Below are 14801 nucleotides of genomic sequence, written 5' to 3' on the forward strand. Positions count from 1 at the left end.
CCAAGTTTTAACTTGGTGTTGAAATGATTCCAACATTGGGGTCAACCAGACCTCCGGGGAAGGGAATTCCACGACTAGAGTTCCACCACAGAAAGAGCCCTCTCCTGTGTCCTCTAACAATGTGCTGACATGGAGGGAGCCTCTCCAATAGATCTCAGTTCTCAGGCAAGCATCTATAGAGAGAGGTACCCCCTCAAGTATTGAGGTCCCAGGCTGTTTAGAGCTTTAAATGTTATTGCCAGCACCTTGAATACAGAATGGAAATGTATTGGCAACCAGAATTGGTGCTATATGGTATCTGAATGGAATTCCAGTGATCTTTCTAGCTGCTGCATTTTGCATTAACTGCAGTTTCCCAGTCTTCTTCAAGGGCAGTGCTACATAGAGTGCATTGCAGTCATCCAGTCAGGTAGTGCATGGTCTACTGCGGCTAAGTTATCCCCGGCTAATGGTCCCAAGTTAAAACTTTGACAAGGCCACTGTGTGTCTAAAACTAGCAAATGTACCCTATGTAATATTAGTTAATATTCAAGATGTTATTGTCTATGAATATGAAGATTTTCCAAGCAAAGAATGCCATCGGTGCCTTTGAAAAATGAGATATACTTTTTGGACTTTTTGTAGCGCAAATAATTAACTGAAACCTCCCTTTCAATTTGCAGATCACTGTACAACGTCAAGAAAACATAGGTAAGAAAAGTTTTGGAATGTAGCCAGCTTGAGTCCTGGTTTGGGGGAAAGAGGAGTATAATTAATCACCATCATTTTCTTCTTCAGTGTCTGTTTCCAAACTGAACAAAAGTTATACTTTTAACTATTTTTATTGAGTAGAGGAAAAGATTGATTTGGGGATATTCTACAATCATTTTTATGGTCTAGCTAAAAATCAATGAAGCATGAGTTTGATTCCTAACTTCTCATGTAACTACTTTTAATGAGTTGTATGAATTGCTCATCAGAATATACTTGTGTAGTACAGACATTAATTGTGAAAAAGCTATATCTGGACATGATGCATTTCATCAGAAAAACTGGCTGGCCTCTGTTTAAGATTAGATTAATGACACCTGATTGGTGACAGAATGGAGTTTTATGCATGAAGTACACGGGGACCTGAAAGCAACTGCTTGATTTGTAGTCTTAACATGGAGGTTGCTGTAATTACGCATTTACTTAAAACCTGCCATTAAAATTGATTGAATTTACACTTGCGCTATATGTGTTGTTGTAAGAGGTGCATAATATTTGTTCCTCAAGATGTAGAGAGATCTTGTAGCACCTTTGAGATTAACTGAAAGAAAGAAATTGGCAGCATAAGCTTTTGTAGACGTCAGTCTACTTCCTCAGGTGCTGAAGTCTATGAAAGCTGATGCTGCCAACTTCTTTATTTCCATTAGTCTGAAAGGTGCTACAAAATCTCTCTACACACTGATTCTACATACTAACACGGTTATACCTTTGAATTATTCCTCAAGATGTTGAATGACAGTTACCTTCAACCCTAGCCAGACTAACTAATGAATGCCAATGGGAGTTAAACTTGAACTGCATCTGAAAGGCCTAATGTCTCTATCCTTCATGTACAGTCTTGATTTCTTTCTTCCAGAGTTAAAGCTTATTTAATAAATAATGTAATGGATGGCACCAGCTACCATTTCTAGAATTACATAGACAATCTCCCCTTTCATTCATCCACCGAAAAAGGTTTGGGTTGATGTATAGTCCAGTTCATCCAATTTAGCATAATGGAGAATATAAAAGTCTAGTTTGCATGTGTAAACTGGCCTTGAAGGAACATTTCTTTTCACTTGCAAAATGTACTGTAATCAAGAATTCTCCTTTTTCGTCTAATTAAGAAATACAGAAGCAGCGGGCCTCTGACTTTGAAAATGAGGAGCATGCAACTTATGAGGTATGTGTCTTTAAATGGTTTCACACTAGGAAATTGTACTCTTCCTCTGTAGAGCCTGAGTTCCATGCAACAGACTAAATGGGTATCTGAGCCAGAAGAGGTCGTATTGTTGTTTATCATCCACATATCCCCAGAACTGGAACTCAAGGAAGCTTACACATTTAAGAAAAAGTATAATATAATTAAAAATATAAAAATCAACATTAAGATAGAATTAAACTTTTAACAATATTAAATGTTATTTAAAATATACAGTTAAAATGTTTAAAAACAGTTTTTTAAAATACTTTTAAAACAGTAGAGCACACTCTTAGAAGTCATTTTCTTCAAAAGGGCAATGCCCGATTAAAAATTCTTGTTAAGGGTGCAGCATATGGTTCTTGTTTGTGTAGTCTGTGTATTATATCATTACTCTTGGAGTTTGCTTGTGTTCAAGAGCAAATCTAAAATTGTGACTGCGGTTATGTGCGAAAGATTTTTCCTTCTGGCATTTTTGTTGTCAGTGTTTGCTTGCTTACCTTGTAAATCTAATTGTTCCACCAATTTCTAGTTTACACAAGGAAAGGACATGGGAGGCAAAAACTTCTCCCCTTGGAAATAATAATAATAACAACAACAACAACAACCATCATACCACATAGAAGCTCCTTGGAGAACTGATGCTGATTTTATTGTTGTTGCTGCTGCTTATCGTGGTCCTGAATATAAATTGATAAATCTGTCAACTTTATATATAACCCACCCCACCCCGATTTTTATAATAATAATATAATAATAAAATTTTATTTATATACCGCTGTTCCAAATTCGATCACAGCGGTGTACAACAAAAGTGATACAATATAACATTTAACTAACAAGTACAGTATCACCAACAACATGTTAAAAACATCCCAATGCAATTTAAAAAACTATAAAACATACAACCTCTTAAAACACACACACAAAAACTAGCTGGATAAACAGTTGTATATCAGGGGGGAGAACCACATAACATCAGGACATATGGGGGAAAGCTTGTCGGAAGAGAAAGGTCTTTAGTTTCTTCCTAAAAAGATCAAGAGAGGCGACGGAGTGGAGCTCGTCAGGAAGGGAGTTCCAAGTCTGTGGGGCCAAGAAGGAGAAAGCCCTTTGCGAAGACGAGATATATTTATGATGTATATATGTGCACATAATGATTATGGACAAAGAGCCAAGCCTATGCCCCCATTATTTTGGTTATGTTGTTATATGCATTTATATCCCGCTTTCCCACAGAATTGGGAATACAATTAAACATAGATAAAGGGAGTATTAAAATATAATTTGCAGTATTAAAACAAGTCAACTTCAATAAAAGAATAAAATGCAACTAAAAAGATAAGAAAACTCTTAAACAGTTGCTTTTAATTATTTTAATTAATTAAATTTGTTTTCTATATTACATGAGTGTATTCCTCCCCTTCTCCTAGTGTCATCTCCACAGCTTTTGTGGTATATAAAAGATTGTGAATGGCCTCACATCCTTCCTAGGACAATACACAGTGCACTGCCCCATGGACAGGTCCTAGTCTGTGAGCCATCAGCTGCCTGTCTGGAGCTAGTTTTCAGGAGACTATGTGAACATAGTAATAATTTGGCACAAACAGGGTATTGTTCCCTAGAAGACTTGAGAAGCACTAACCTAGAAAGTTTACAGCTGCATGGGGATTTGAAACAAAAAGAGAGCTAGGAATGATTGTTGTATGTCTTTATTTAAACATTTTAAAATAAGAGTATTCTAGTTTCTAACTTAATTTTTCCCTGCAGGTTCAAAACTTTTGAAAATGTCTTAATGTGGCTTCAGTCAAGCTATTTTTAAAGGAATGTGCAGCAAAAAATTCTTTTTGTTTAATTTTTCATGTATTTTAGTATATATTTTTAAGATGATGTCCCCATTGTTTAGAAATTACTTGCATTGAAATATACGTATATCTGCTATTTCAAAGCCAATGAGTTTGTTCAGTTAACAGTATCTAAAGAAACTCCTGTCTTGTCAAAAATTGCATTTCCATACTTGTGAAGTTTTAAAGCATTTAATAAAATTTTTATTTAATACAATGTAACCTTTGAATTTTTAAGCATATATTTAAGTGCTGATCAGGGAAATTGATAAAAGCTGGTCAATGAAATGAAAAATAAATGCCAACCCTACATTATGGTTGGAGCACGTGTATGCTTTTTGATGAATAGTGAAATTTATTTACTTTGCTACTATAAAAAAACTGTTTAGATATTCAGAATAAAATTTTGAAAGCCTTTTTTTCCTTCATACCATAGCTGTATTATAGTCTAAATTTAATCTAATAGCATTTGTTTTGTGGGGATTCTTTACAGCCATTTGAAACAGACCTGTGTGGAGAGAGTCAAATTGATACAGGTATGGCAAACTTAAAAGAAAAATTTGTAGCTGTAAAAATTTGTCTTTATAAATACTTTTTCATAATCCTTGTGCTTTCACAGGCTATTTGTAGGCTACTAAGAAACAGAATCTTAATTAGAAAATATAATTTCTCATTATTCTTTTGAAAACTGTGCTTGCTTGTTCAGATAACCATTTAGTAAGTTTTATCTGTGAGTGAAATATCTACCGTTAGTATTCTACATTGCCTATGTAGTTAAGTATACTTAACTAAGGGGCGAAACAAACTGCCTAAAAAGGCAGATTGGGGCTGCCCTGGAGTGGCAGCAACCACATGCCTATCCGGCCCAACACAGCTGTTTCAAATCAGCCTCTGAAAAGGAGTGGGTTTTTATAAATCCCATTGTGGGAGAATGGTGGGATATAAATCCTGGAGATAAACAAACAAACATGTAAGGCCTGTGTTCTCAGTCATTGCTCTTTCTAGATGGAGAGTGACAGTCTGAAAAGGAGAGCTTGTGTTTTAAATGGAGGCTCTCCATTTTTCTGGAAAGCCAGGAAAAAAGTAGGACTACTAATCTAATAGAGATGCGCCATTCATAGATGATAATGTTGTTTTCAGGTTGTCACTGTTCAAATGTAGGGAGCAGTGATGAAAGAGACAAAGATATAGCACTACAATTATCTTGTATTGATTTTAACTGTTTTTGTTTTTGTTTTTGTTTTTTGAATACCTGGATAGAGCTGTCTAATATTACATAAAGGGCATTTACCTCAAGTTCTTTTAGGGAGTTAATTCTCCTGTAAATATAGAATTTTCCTAAACAGTTTGGAAAAAAACCCCTTAAAATCACCATAACCTACAGGTATTAGTTATCCTAAATCTTGAATTGTTATCTTGAATTGCAGATCACAAAGGCAAAGCTGAGCTGGCATCCATTAAAAGACACTTGGATAATATACATATAAAGGTAACATTTCAGCATATATCAAAGTGAATGAATGTTTTGCTAAATGTATTTAAAAATTCAAGGTATTTGTGCTTCAGGAAAAATATGATTTAAGAAAAGAAATGGACTGAGAATTAATTGGTGCTGCTTGATTCCTTTACCTCCTTTCCTCCCTTTTTATGCTGTTCTTTGAAAACTGACAGGAAGTAAGACCATCTGGAGAAATTCTGAATTATTTGGCAATAGAAATTCCTTTAACTTCAAGGACTGATGACAAAAGCTTTCTGTACATGTTTTTAATATTTTATAATCTCTAGAGTCTTTGTTTACTCAGTAAAATCCCGGCCTTGAAAAGCCACGGGATAAGCATGGGTTGCGTAAGGGCTGCATGCACCCTGCCACTGTAGAATATGGAAAGATTGACAGAAGTGTGTGCGTCTCATCAGGGAAGAGACGAGATAAGGCACATGTGAAAATCTCCTACGGGTAGTATATGAAATGTAAGTTCTTTCTGGTCTTGCATTACATCTATGAGTGTTTCATTAGCACAGATTCCCCTCGCCCCCCCAGAATCTTGAAATTTGAACCATTTGTTAGGAACCTCACCTCCTTCTGAATGCATTGTGTGTCTGTCATAGTTCCTGTTCAGTTCCTTTCTAACCATTACACAAGTAATTTGAATAGGAACTTTTTCTGTCTTTACAGTATTTTCTGACTTTTCTTAGAAATCTAGGTTTAACCTGTACCTAAATGAGAGTTCACTACAGAGTACGTATCAAACCCTTTGTTTACTCTAAATAGCTGAATGTTATTTATTTTATAATTTAGGAGAATGTTCCTCCCATATACTCTTCCGCAACACCTGTAAAGAATAAATGCAGAGTTGAAGTGGACCTGCTGTTGGAGGATGGTTCCAGCTCTATTCCAAAAGTGCTTACGGTAACAGCTGTTCAGGCAATCATATTACAATTTCTTTCCACATATAGCTGCAATATAGTTGGTATTACTTTGTCCGCATAACTACAGCATATACTGTATGTATAAGTCTAGACATTTTGGTCAAAAAATTGAACCCAAAAAACTGACTCGACTTATCTATGAGTCAATATAAGAACTGTATCTTAACTCTTATTTAAAAGAAGGAAACGTCTCCTAGTGTAAAGCAAGAGTATAATATGGGAAGCACCGATCCCCTCTATTCTCTCATCCATCCATTCTTAAGAATAAGCACAAAAAGTTATGTCTGATGGAATTTTAGAAGTTCTTTGACATTGTTTTGTTTTGCTTCATCCTTTAGATCCTTTGCTATATGCCCCTAAATTTTACCCTCAACTTATCCACGGGTCATAGCAAAATCCATAATTTTGGCCCCAAAACTTGCCCTCGACTTATACATGAGGTCGACTTATAGTCGAGTATATACAGATAAATATCTCAAAGAATTACATATCCTATAATTCCATAACATTAAATCATGGCAATTAAAGTGGTGCCAAATTGCATTAATTTTGTAGTGTAGCTGCAGCCTAATATTAAGAACTAAGATTTTTGAGATTTGTCCTATGTTAACAAACAGCTGGTGGTAATTAATAAGGTACATGTCACAAATAAAACAAAATAGCATTTTGGAAATCTCTGTATACTAACTGCCTGTTTTGGGGATTTGGACTTAGGTTGCAAGAACAAAAGCAAGGGATGATCACCAGTGGCTTCCTTTGCAAGAGCTGGGCAATGATTCCTTAAGTGGTGAGCATAATAACAAAGTGTAAATGTTTTGGTGAAAAACACATTCTTAAAGGGAAAGTGAATAGTTCTACAGGTTACACAAAAAGGCCTGAATCATATTGTTAGTCATGACTAGAATAGAACCATTGAATCAGCTGGATTTACTTACATGTTGACTCACTCTTTCAGAACTGATTCAGCGGGTCTGTTCTAGCTGGGATTAACCAAAGAATGACAAAGCCAATTTAACAGTTGAGAGACACGTTAAGACTATCCCATGATACAACTTTATTTAGCAACATTTAGATCTGGATTAGATGTGGACTGCATATATTTGGGATTTGGGCTGTAGTTATAGGTATTTATAGAGAAAAGGGCCAGCTGGACCAGCATGTATTTATCTGGTCCACTGATCAACCCATGACTGAGAATGTATTTATCAAAGTTGTATCCACTTGTCTACTCAGTTTCTCTGTTGATATAAATATAAATATTGTAAATATAAAATCCCCTTTGATTATTTCCTCTGGCCCCTCTGTGCCATCTGAGTAGAAACAAATGTATGCTCAAATACATCCTAAGTAGTCAGATAGCTGCAGGGGTGAGAAATTGTCAAGAGTTGTGCATTGGACCCCAGAGGATCTTAATCATACATCCGCAATAATTTATTCTATTACTCTAGTCTGTTCTCTTCCCTTCCATTACTCTATTAATACTGCCTACAAACTGTTAACTGTGTAACATACTTGTGACAACAGCAAGACTCTTAAAACTAAACAATATTAAATACAGTGTGTTATAACCTCCTTTTAAAAAATTTGATCTAATAGGTCATCCTGATGTGGTCCCAAGGAAGCAAGTCTTGACTACAAATGTACATTCTTCATTGCTGTGTCACCAGCCATTTAACTCACATGCTCCACATTTAGCCAATGGGACTATGGTACCTAGAAATCCGTTCCTTTGGAGTAATAATGAAACTGGCTTCAGTAGCTTTTTGGAAATGTATGAATCTGCAGATGAACATTGCTCTTGGAATAACGTCACAATAGCAGATTTGTACCCAAAAATGGTGAAGACACTTAGCAGACTGTTGCACAAAGCTTCTTCCAGTTCATTAATCAGGTGGAATAAATACGGGTATTGGCACCCTAAAAAAACAAAGCTTAATACTAGTAAAGAGAGAATAAGGAACTTCAGGTCATTAAATGTGAAATCTATCTTGACAATGACAGATGATAATCAGAAGAAACATAAACTGTCCATGACAAATATGAGAAATAACAGTTCTTTTGATGATGATGAGCTTCAAACTGAATATTCAGTGAACAATGTGACTAGTGTGGTGTCTTCTGTGAACTGTGATACGGACAACATGGAAGTAAACTCTTCTGGCATTGTTAAATATCATTCATTTGATGAGAAAGTGGGACAAAATAGCCTGGAAACCACAACTTTTCATAGTATTGTTTCTTCAGATGAAACCTTTCTGGTCAGAAGTCCAACATGTACTCCATTATCTTCAGACTGTGTAGAGAATAGTCATACTTTTGAAGAGTCCTTTTCTCCAATGGACACTGCAGATTCAGGAGCAGTATTTAATCTAACAGTAGAAGAGAAATGTGGGGAAATGGACACTGTTGCTTTCAAGGCTGCCTCATGTTTAAACGTGCCCTTGAATAGTAGCACAAATTCTTATTTGCAAAATAAGAAGCTTTCTCCAGTAAAAACTTCAAATACATTACTGGAGAATCATGAGACTAAAATGTTCAATAATGCTATTTTGTTACAGCGGAGTTATTCACTATCATCTCTTCCTGTTAATCAAAGTCCCATGAAAGTTCACCAGAAATGTGAAGACGCATTTGAAAAAATGTATAAGGAACTGTGTTCTCCAGTGTTGCAGAAATCGTTTAAGTTTTCAAATATGTGTACAAGTCCTCAGAAGTCTACAAAATTATGCACATCTAGTTTTAATGGTGTATCTTCAAGGTATCAGAAATGTAACAGTACATTTGACAGCATATACCAGCAATTGTGTTCTGAAGGATTTCCAAAAAGTCCTACATTTCTGAGAGCAGCAAGCCTAAAAAGAAAGTATGAAGGAGTGCACATGTCTGAAACTGTAAATGCTCTAGTTAATTCCCCAGTAAGAACTTTACCTGTAGTTTCCAGGATTAAAGGAGCAGCAAGTTTCTTCAGTGAGGACTCCCGGTGTTCACCCATAAAAAGATTTAAAAACTTATCTGAGAACTATTATAGAGTTCATGAAAAACTGCCTTCCTGGAAAAATAATCTTCAGAAAACTGACATGACTTTCACACTGTATACTCCTAATGTAAACTATTGGACCTCACACATGGTAAGAATGATCTAGTATAAAAAGTATTCAAACCTGAAAATTTCTGAAAGTACCTTAATGTGTCTTTTCAACAAACTTTCAGGGGTAGGTTTGAACTGAACCCAATAGATATGTTTCTGAGTAAACCTTTATATGATGGAAGTAGACATCTCACTAATTGAGATGCCTCCTAATATGTACACCCAAACTTGTTTATTTTTTTTTAAACGTGTTTTTTTGTCTAGCTAATACTGGACAGCATTAGTATTTGAATACAGAGGGTGGAGTATCCCTTATCCAAAATGCTTGGAAACAATGTTTCATATTTTGGAATATTTTTGGAATAGTTGCATGTGCATTATGAGATATGTTGGAGTTAGGCACCAATTCTGAACATAAAATTCATTTATATTTCATATATACAGTAGAGTCTCGGTTATCCGACATTCTGGATTATCCAACTGTCGGATAAATTAATAATAATAATAATAATAATAATAATATGATTTATTTGTATACCGCTTTTCCTACGATCAAAGCGGTTTACAGCATACATATGCATATACAACAACAAAGCAAGTAACAAAAAAAACAAAAAAAACCTCTGCTTCTCTCCCCTCAAGATGGCGGTCGGGGGAGGGCTCTTCAACTTGGCAGGTGGAGGCCTGTTGTTTCTTGCCTGCTTCTCTCCCCTCAAGATGGCGGTCGGGGGAGGGCTCTTCAACTTGGCAGGTGGAGGCCTGTTGTTTCTTGCCTGCTTCTCTCCCCTCAAGATGGCGGTCGGGGGAGGGCTCTTCAACTTGGCAGGTGGAGGCCTGTTGTTTCTTGCCTGCTTCTCTCCCCTCAAGATGGCGGTCGGGGGAGGGCTCTTCAACTTGGCAAAGTGAAGGGGGGGGGGGGGGGGGGGGGGGGGGGGGGGGGGGGGGGGGGGGGGGGGGGGGGGGGGGGGGGGGGGGGGGGGGGGGGGGGGTGGAAGGAGAGAAGTGGGCAAAAAACAACTGGCCTCCGCCGGCCATTTTAGACCCTCCCCCCGACCACCATCTTGAGGGGAGAGAGCAGGCAAGAAACAAAAGGCCTCGCCTGCCAAGTTGAAGAGCCCTCCCCCCGACCCCATCTTTAGGGGGGAGCAGGGAGCAGAAACACAGGCCTCTGCCTGCCAAGTTGAAAGCCCCCCCCGCCACCCCATCTTGAGGGGAGAGAGCAGGCAAGAAAACAGGCCTCTGCCTGCACGTTGAAAGCCCTCCCCGACCACCATCTTGAGGGGAGAGAAGCAGGCAAGAAACAAACAGGCCTCTGCCTGCCAAGTTGAAGGCCCTCCCCCCGACACCATCTTAGGGGAGAGAAGCAGGCAAGAAACAACAGGCCTCTGCCTGCAGTTGAAGAGCCCTCCCCTCCGACCCCATCTTGAGGGGAGAGAGCAGCAAGAAACAACAGGCCTCTGCCTGCCAAGTTGAAGAGCCCTCCCGACCTCCATCTTGAGGGGAGGAGAGCAGGCAAGAACAAACAGGCTCTGCCTGCCAAGTTGAAGAGCCTCTCCCTGACTCTCATCTTTAGGGAGAGAAGCAGCGGAAGAAACAACGGCCTCTGCCTGCCAAGTTGAAGAGCCCTCCCCCCGACCCCATCTTGGGGGAGGAAGCAGGCAAGAAACAACAGGCCTCTGCCTCAAGTTGAAGAGCCCTCCCCCCGCCACCATCTTGAGGGGAGAGAAGCAGGCAAGAACAACAGGCCTTGCCTGCCAAGTTGAAGAGCCCTCCCCCGACCACCATCTTGAGGGGAGAGAAGCAGGCAGAAAACAACAGGCCTCTGCCTGCCAAGTTGAGGCCTCCCCCCGACCCATCTTGAGGGAGAGAAGCAGGCAAGAAAAAAAACAGGCCTCTGCCTGCCAAGTTGAAGAGCCCTCCCCCGACCCCCATCTTGAGGGAGGAGAGAAGCAGGCAAGAACAACGGCCTCTGCCTGCCAAGTTGAAGAGCCCTCCCGACCTCCATCTTGAGGGGAGAGAAGCAGCAAGAAACAACAGGCCTCTGCCTGCCAGTTGAAGAGCCCTCCCCCGACCCCATCTTGAGGGAGAGAGAGGCAGGCAAGAAACAACAGGCCTCTGCCTGCCAAGTTGAAGAGCCCTCCCCCACCTATCTGAGGGAGAGAAGCAGGCAAGAAACACAGGCCTCTGCCTGCCAAGTTGAGAGCCCTCCCCGACCTCCATCTTGAGGGGAGAGAACAGGCAAGAAAACACAGGCCTCTGCCTGCCAGTTGAAAGCCCTCCCCCCGACCTCCATCTTGAGGGAGGAAGCAGCAGAACAAGGCCTCTGCCTGCCAAGTTGAAGACCCTCCCGACCTCCATCTTGAGGGGAGAGAAGCAGGGAAAACAACAGGCCTCTGCCTGCCATTGAAAGGCCCTCCCCGACCTCCATCTTGAGGGGAGAGAAGCAGGCAAGAAACAACAGGCCTCTGCTGCCAGTTGAAGAGCCCTCCCGACCTCCACTTGAGGGGAGAACGGCAAGAAACAACAGGCCTCTGCCTGCCCAGTTGAAGAGCCCTCCCCCGACCCATCTTGGGGAGAGAAGCGGCAAGAAACAACAGGCCTCTGCCTGCCAAGTTGAAGAGCCCTCCCGACCCATCTTGAGGGGAGAAAGCAGGCAAGAAAAACCGCCTTGCCTGCAAGTTGAAGAGCCTCCCCTGACCTCCATTCTGAGGGGAGAGAACAGGCAGAAGAAACAACAGGCCTCTGCCTGCCAAGTTGAGAGCCCTCCCCCCGACCTCCATCTTGAGGGGAGAGAAGCAGGCAAGAAACAACAGGCCTCTGCCTGCCAAGTTGTGAAGAGCCTCCCCGACCCCATCTTGAGGGAGGAAGCAGGCAAGAAACAACAGGCCTCTGCCTGCCCGTTGAAGAGCCCTCCCCCGACCCCATCTTGAGGGGAGAGAAGCAGCAAGAAACAGCCCCTGCCTGCCAAGTTGAAGAGCCCTCCCCCGACCCCATCTTGGGGAGAGAGCAGGCAAGAAACAACAGGCCTCTGCCTGCCAAGTTGTGAAGAGCCCTCCCCTGACCTCCATCTTGAGGGGAGAGAAGCAGGCAAGAAACAACAGGCCTCTGCCTGCCAAGTTGAAGACCCTCCCCCCGACCCCCTATTGAGGGGAGAGAGCAGGCACAAAACACAGGCCTCTGCCTGCCAAGTTGAAGAGCCCTCCCCCCGACCACCATCTTGAGGAGAGGAAGCAGGCAAGAAACAACAGGCCTCTGCCTGCCCAGTTGAAGAGCCCTCCCTGACCTCCATCTTGGGGAGAGAAACAGGCAAGAAAACAACGGCCTCTGCCTGCCAAGTTGAAGAGCCCTCCCCGACCCTCATCTTGGAGGGGAGAAGCAGGCAAGAAACAACAGGCCTCTGCCTGCCAAGTTGAAGAGCCCTCCCCCGACCCCATCTTGAGGGGAGAGAACGAGGCAAGAAACAACAGGCCTCTGCCTGCAAGTTGAAGAGCCCTCCCCTGACTCCATCTTGAGGAGGAGAGAAGCAGGCAAGAAAAAACAGGCCTCTGCCTGCCAAGTTGAAGACCCTCCCCCGACCACCCATCTTGAGGGGAGAGAAGCAGGCACGAAGAACAACAGGCCTCTGCCCGCAAGTTGAAGCCCTCCCTGACCTCCATCTTGAGGGAGAGAGCAGGCAAGAAACAACAGGCCTGCTGCCAAGTTGAAGAGCCTCCCTGACCCTCATCTTGGGGGAGAGAAGCAGGCAAGAAACACAGGCCTCTGCTGCCCCAGTTGAAGAGCCCTCCCCCCGACCCCATCTTGAGGGGAGAGAGCAGGCACGAAAGAACACAGGCCTCTGCCTGCAAGTTGAAGAGCCCCCCCCCGACCCCATCTTGAGGGGGAGAAGCAGGCAAGAAACAAACGGCCTCTGCCTGCCAAGTTGAGAGCCTCCCCCCGACACCCATCTTGAGGGGAGAGAAGCAGGCAAGAAACAACCGGCCTCTGCCTGCCAAGTTGAAGAGGCCTCCCCCGACCCCATCTTGAGGGGGAAGCAGGCAAGAAAACAACAGGCCTCTGCCTGCCAAGTTGAAGAGCCCTCCCCCGACCCCATCTTGAGGGGAGAGAGAAGCAGGCAAAAACAAAGGCCTCTGCCTGCCAAGTTGAAGAGCCCTCCCGACCTCCATCTTGAGGGAGAGAAGCAGCAAGAAACAACAGGCCTCTGCCTGCCAGTTGAGAGCCCCTCCCCCGACCACCATCTTGAGGGGAGGAAGCAGGCAGAAACAACAGGCCTCTGCCTGCCAAGTTGAAGAGCCCTCCCACCTCATTTGGGGGGAGAACAGGCAAGAAACAACAGGCCTGCCTGCCAAGTTGAGACGACCCTCCCTGACCTCCCTCTTGAGGGGAGAGAAGCAGGCAAGAAACAACCGGCCTCTGCCTGCCAAGTTGAAGAGCCCTCCCCCCGACCCCATCTTGAGGGAGGAGAAGCAGGCAAGAAACAAAGGCCTCTGCCTGCCAAGTTGAAGAGCCCTCCCGGCCTCCATCTGAGGGGAGGAAGCAGGCAGAAAAACAAAGGCCTCTGCCTGCCAGTTGAAAGCCCTCCCCTGACCTCCCTCTTGAGGGGAGAGAAGCAGGCAAGAAACAACGGCCTTGCCTGCCAGTTGAAGAGCCCTCCCCACCTCCACTTGAGGGGAGAGAAGCAGGAAAAACAACAGGCCTCTGCCTGCCAAGTTGAAGAGCCCTCCCCCCGACCACCATCTTGAGGGGAGAGAGCGGGCAAGAAACAACAGGCCTCTGCCTGCCAAGTTGAAGAGCCCTCCCCTGACCTCATCTTGAGGGGGAAGCAGGCAAGAAACAACAGGCCTCTGCCTGCCAAGTTTAAGAGCGCTCCTCCCCTGACCTCCATCTTGAGGGGAGAGAGAGCAGCAGGCAAGAAACAAAAGGCCTCTGCTGCCAAGTTGAAGAGCCCTCCCCCCGACCTCCATCTTGAGGGAGAGAGCAGGCAAGAAACAACAGGCCTCTGCCTGCCAAGTTGAGAGCCTCCCCGACCCCATCTTGAGGGAGAGAAGCAGGCAAGAAACAACAGGCCTCTGCCTGCCAAGTGTGAAGAGCCCTCCCCCACCCCCATCTTGGGGGAGAGAGCAGCAAGAACAAGGCCTCTGCCTGCCAAGTTGAAGAGCCCTCCCCCCGACCCATCTTGAGGGGAGAGAAGCAGGGCAAGAAAACAACAGGCCTCTGCCTGCCAAGTTGAAGAGCCCTCCCTGACCTCCATCTTGAGGGGAGAGAAGCAGGCAAGAAACAACAGGCCTCTGCTGCCAAGTTGAAGAGCCCTCCCCCCGACCCCATCTTGAGGGAGAGAGCAGGCAAAAAAAAACAGGCCTCTGCCTGCCAAGTTGAGAGCCCTCCCCCGACCCCATCTTGAGGGAGAGAAGCAGGCAAGAAACAACAGGCCTCTGCCTGCCAATTGAAGAGCCCTCCCCTGACCTCCATCTTGAGGGGAGAGGAGAACAGGCAAGAAACAACAGGCCTCTGCCTG

At 43.4% G+C, this 14801-nt stretch overlaps 1 protein-coding gene across 1 annotated transcript in view; it reads left to right on the forward strand.

Moving 5' to 3' along the window:
- Positions 1-665: 665 nt before the first annotated feature.
- The window catches only part of LOC121917247, a 25514-nt gene continuing 11378 nt past the window's right edge, over positions 666-14801 (forward strand). Inside the window, exons 1-7 of the mRNA XM_042443013.1 lie at positions 666-690; positions 1857-1912; positions 4268-4310; positions 5202-5263; positions 6071-6181; positions 6916-6988; positions 7798-9329. Of these exons, the coding sequence (XP_042298947.1) occupies positions 7908-9329 (1422 nt within the window). The 5' untranslated portion in view covers positions 666-690; positions 1857-1912; positions 4268-4310; ... (2 more) ...; positions 6916-6988; positions 7798-7907. The remainder of the gene's footprint in view (positions 691-1856; positions 1913-4267; positions 4311-5201; positions 5264-6070; positions 6182-6915; positions 6989-7797; positions 9330-14801) is intronic.

The sequence above is a fragment of the Sceloporus undulatus genome, unplaced genomic scaffold (genome assembly GCF_019175285.1).
Source record: "Sceloporus undulatus isolate JIND9_A2432 ecotype Alabama unplaced genomic scaffold, SceUnd_v1.1 scaffold_13, whole genome shotgun sequence".
NCBI classification, from domain to species: Eukaryota; Metazoa; Chordata; class Lepidosauria; order Squamata; family Phrynosomatidae; genus Sceloporus; species Sceloporus undulatus.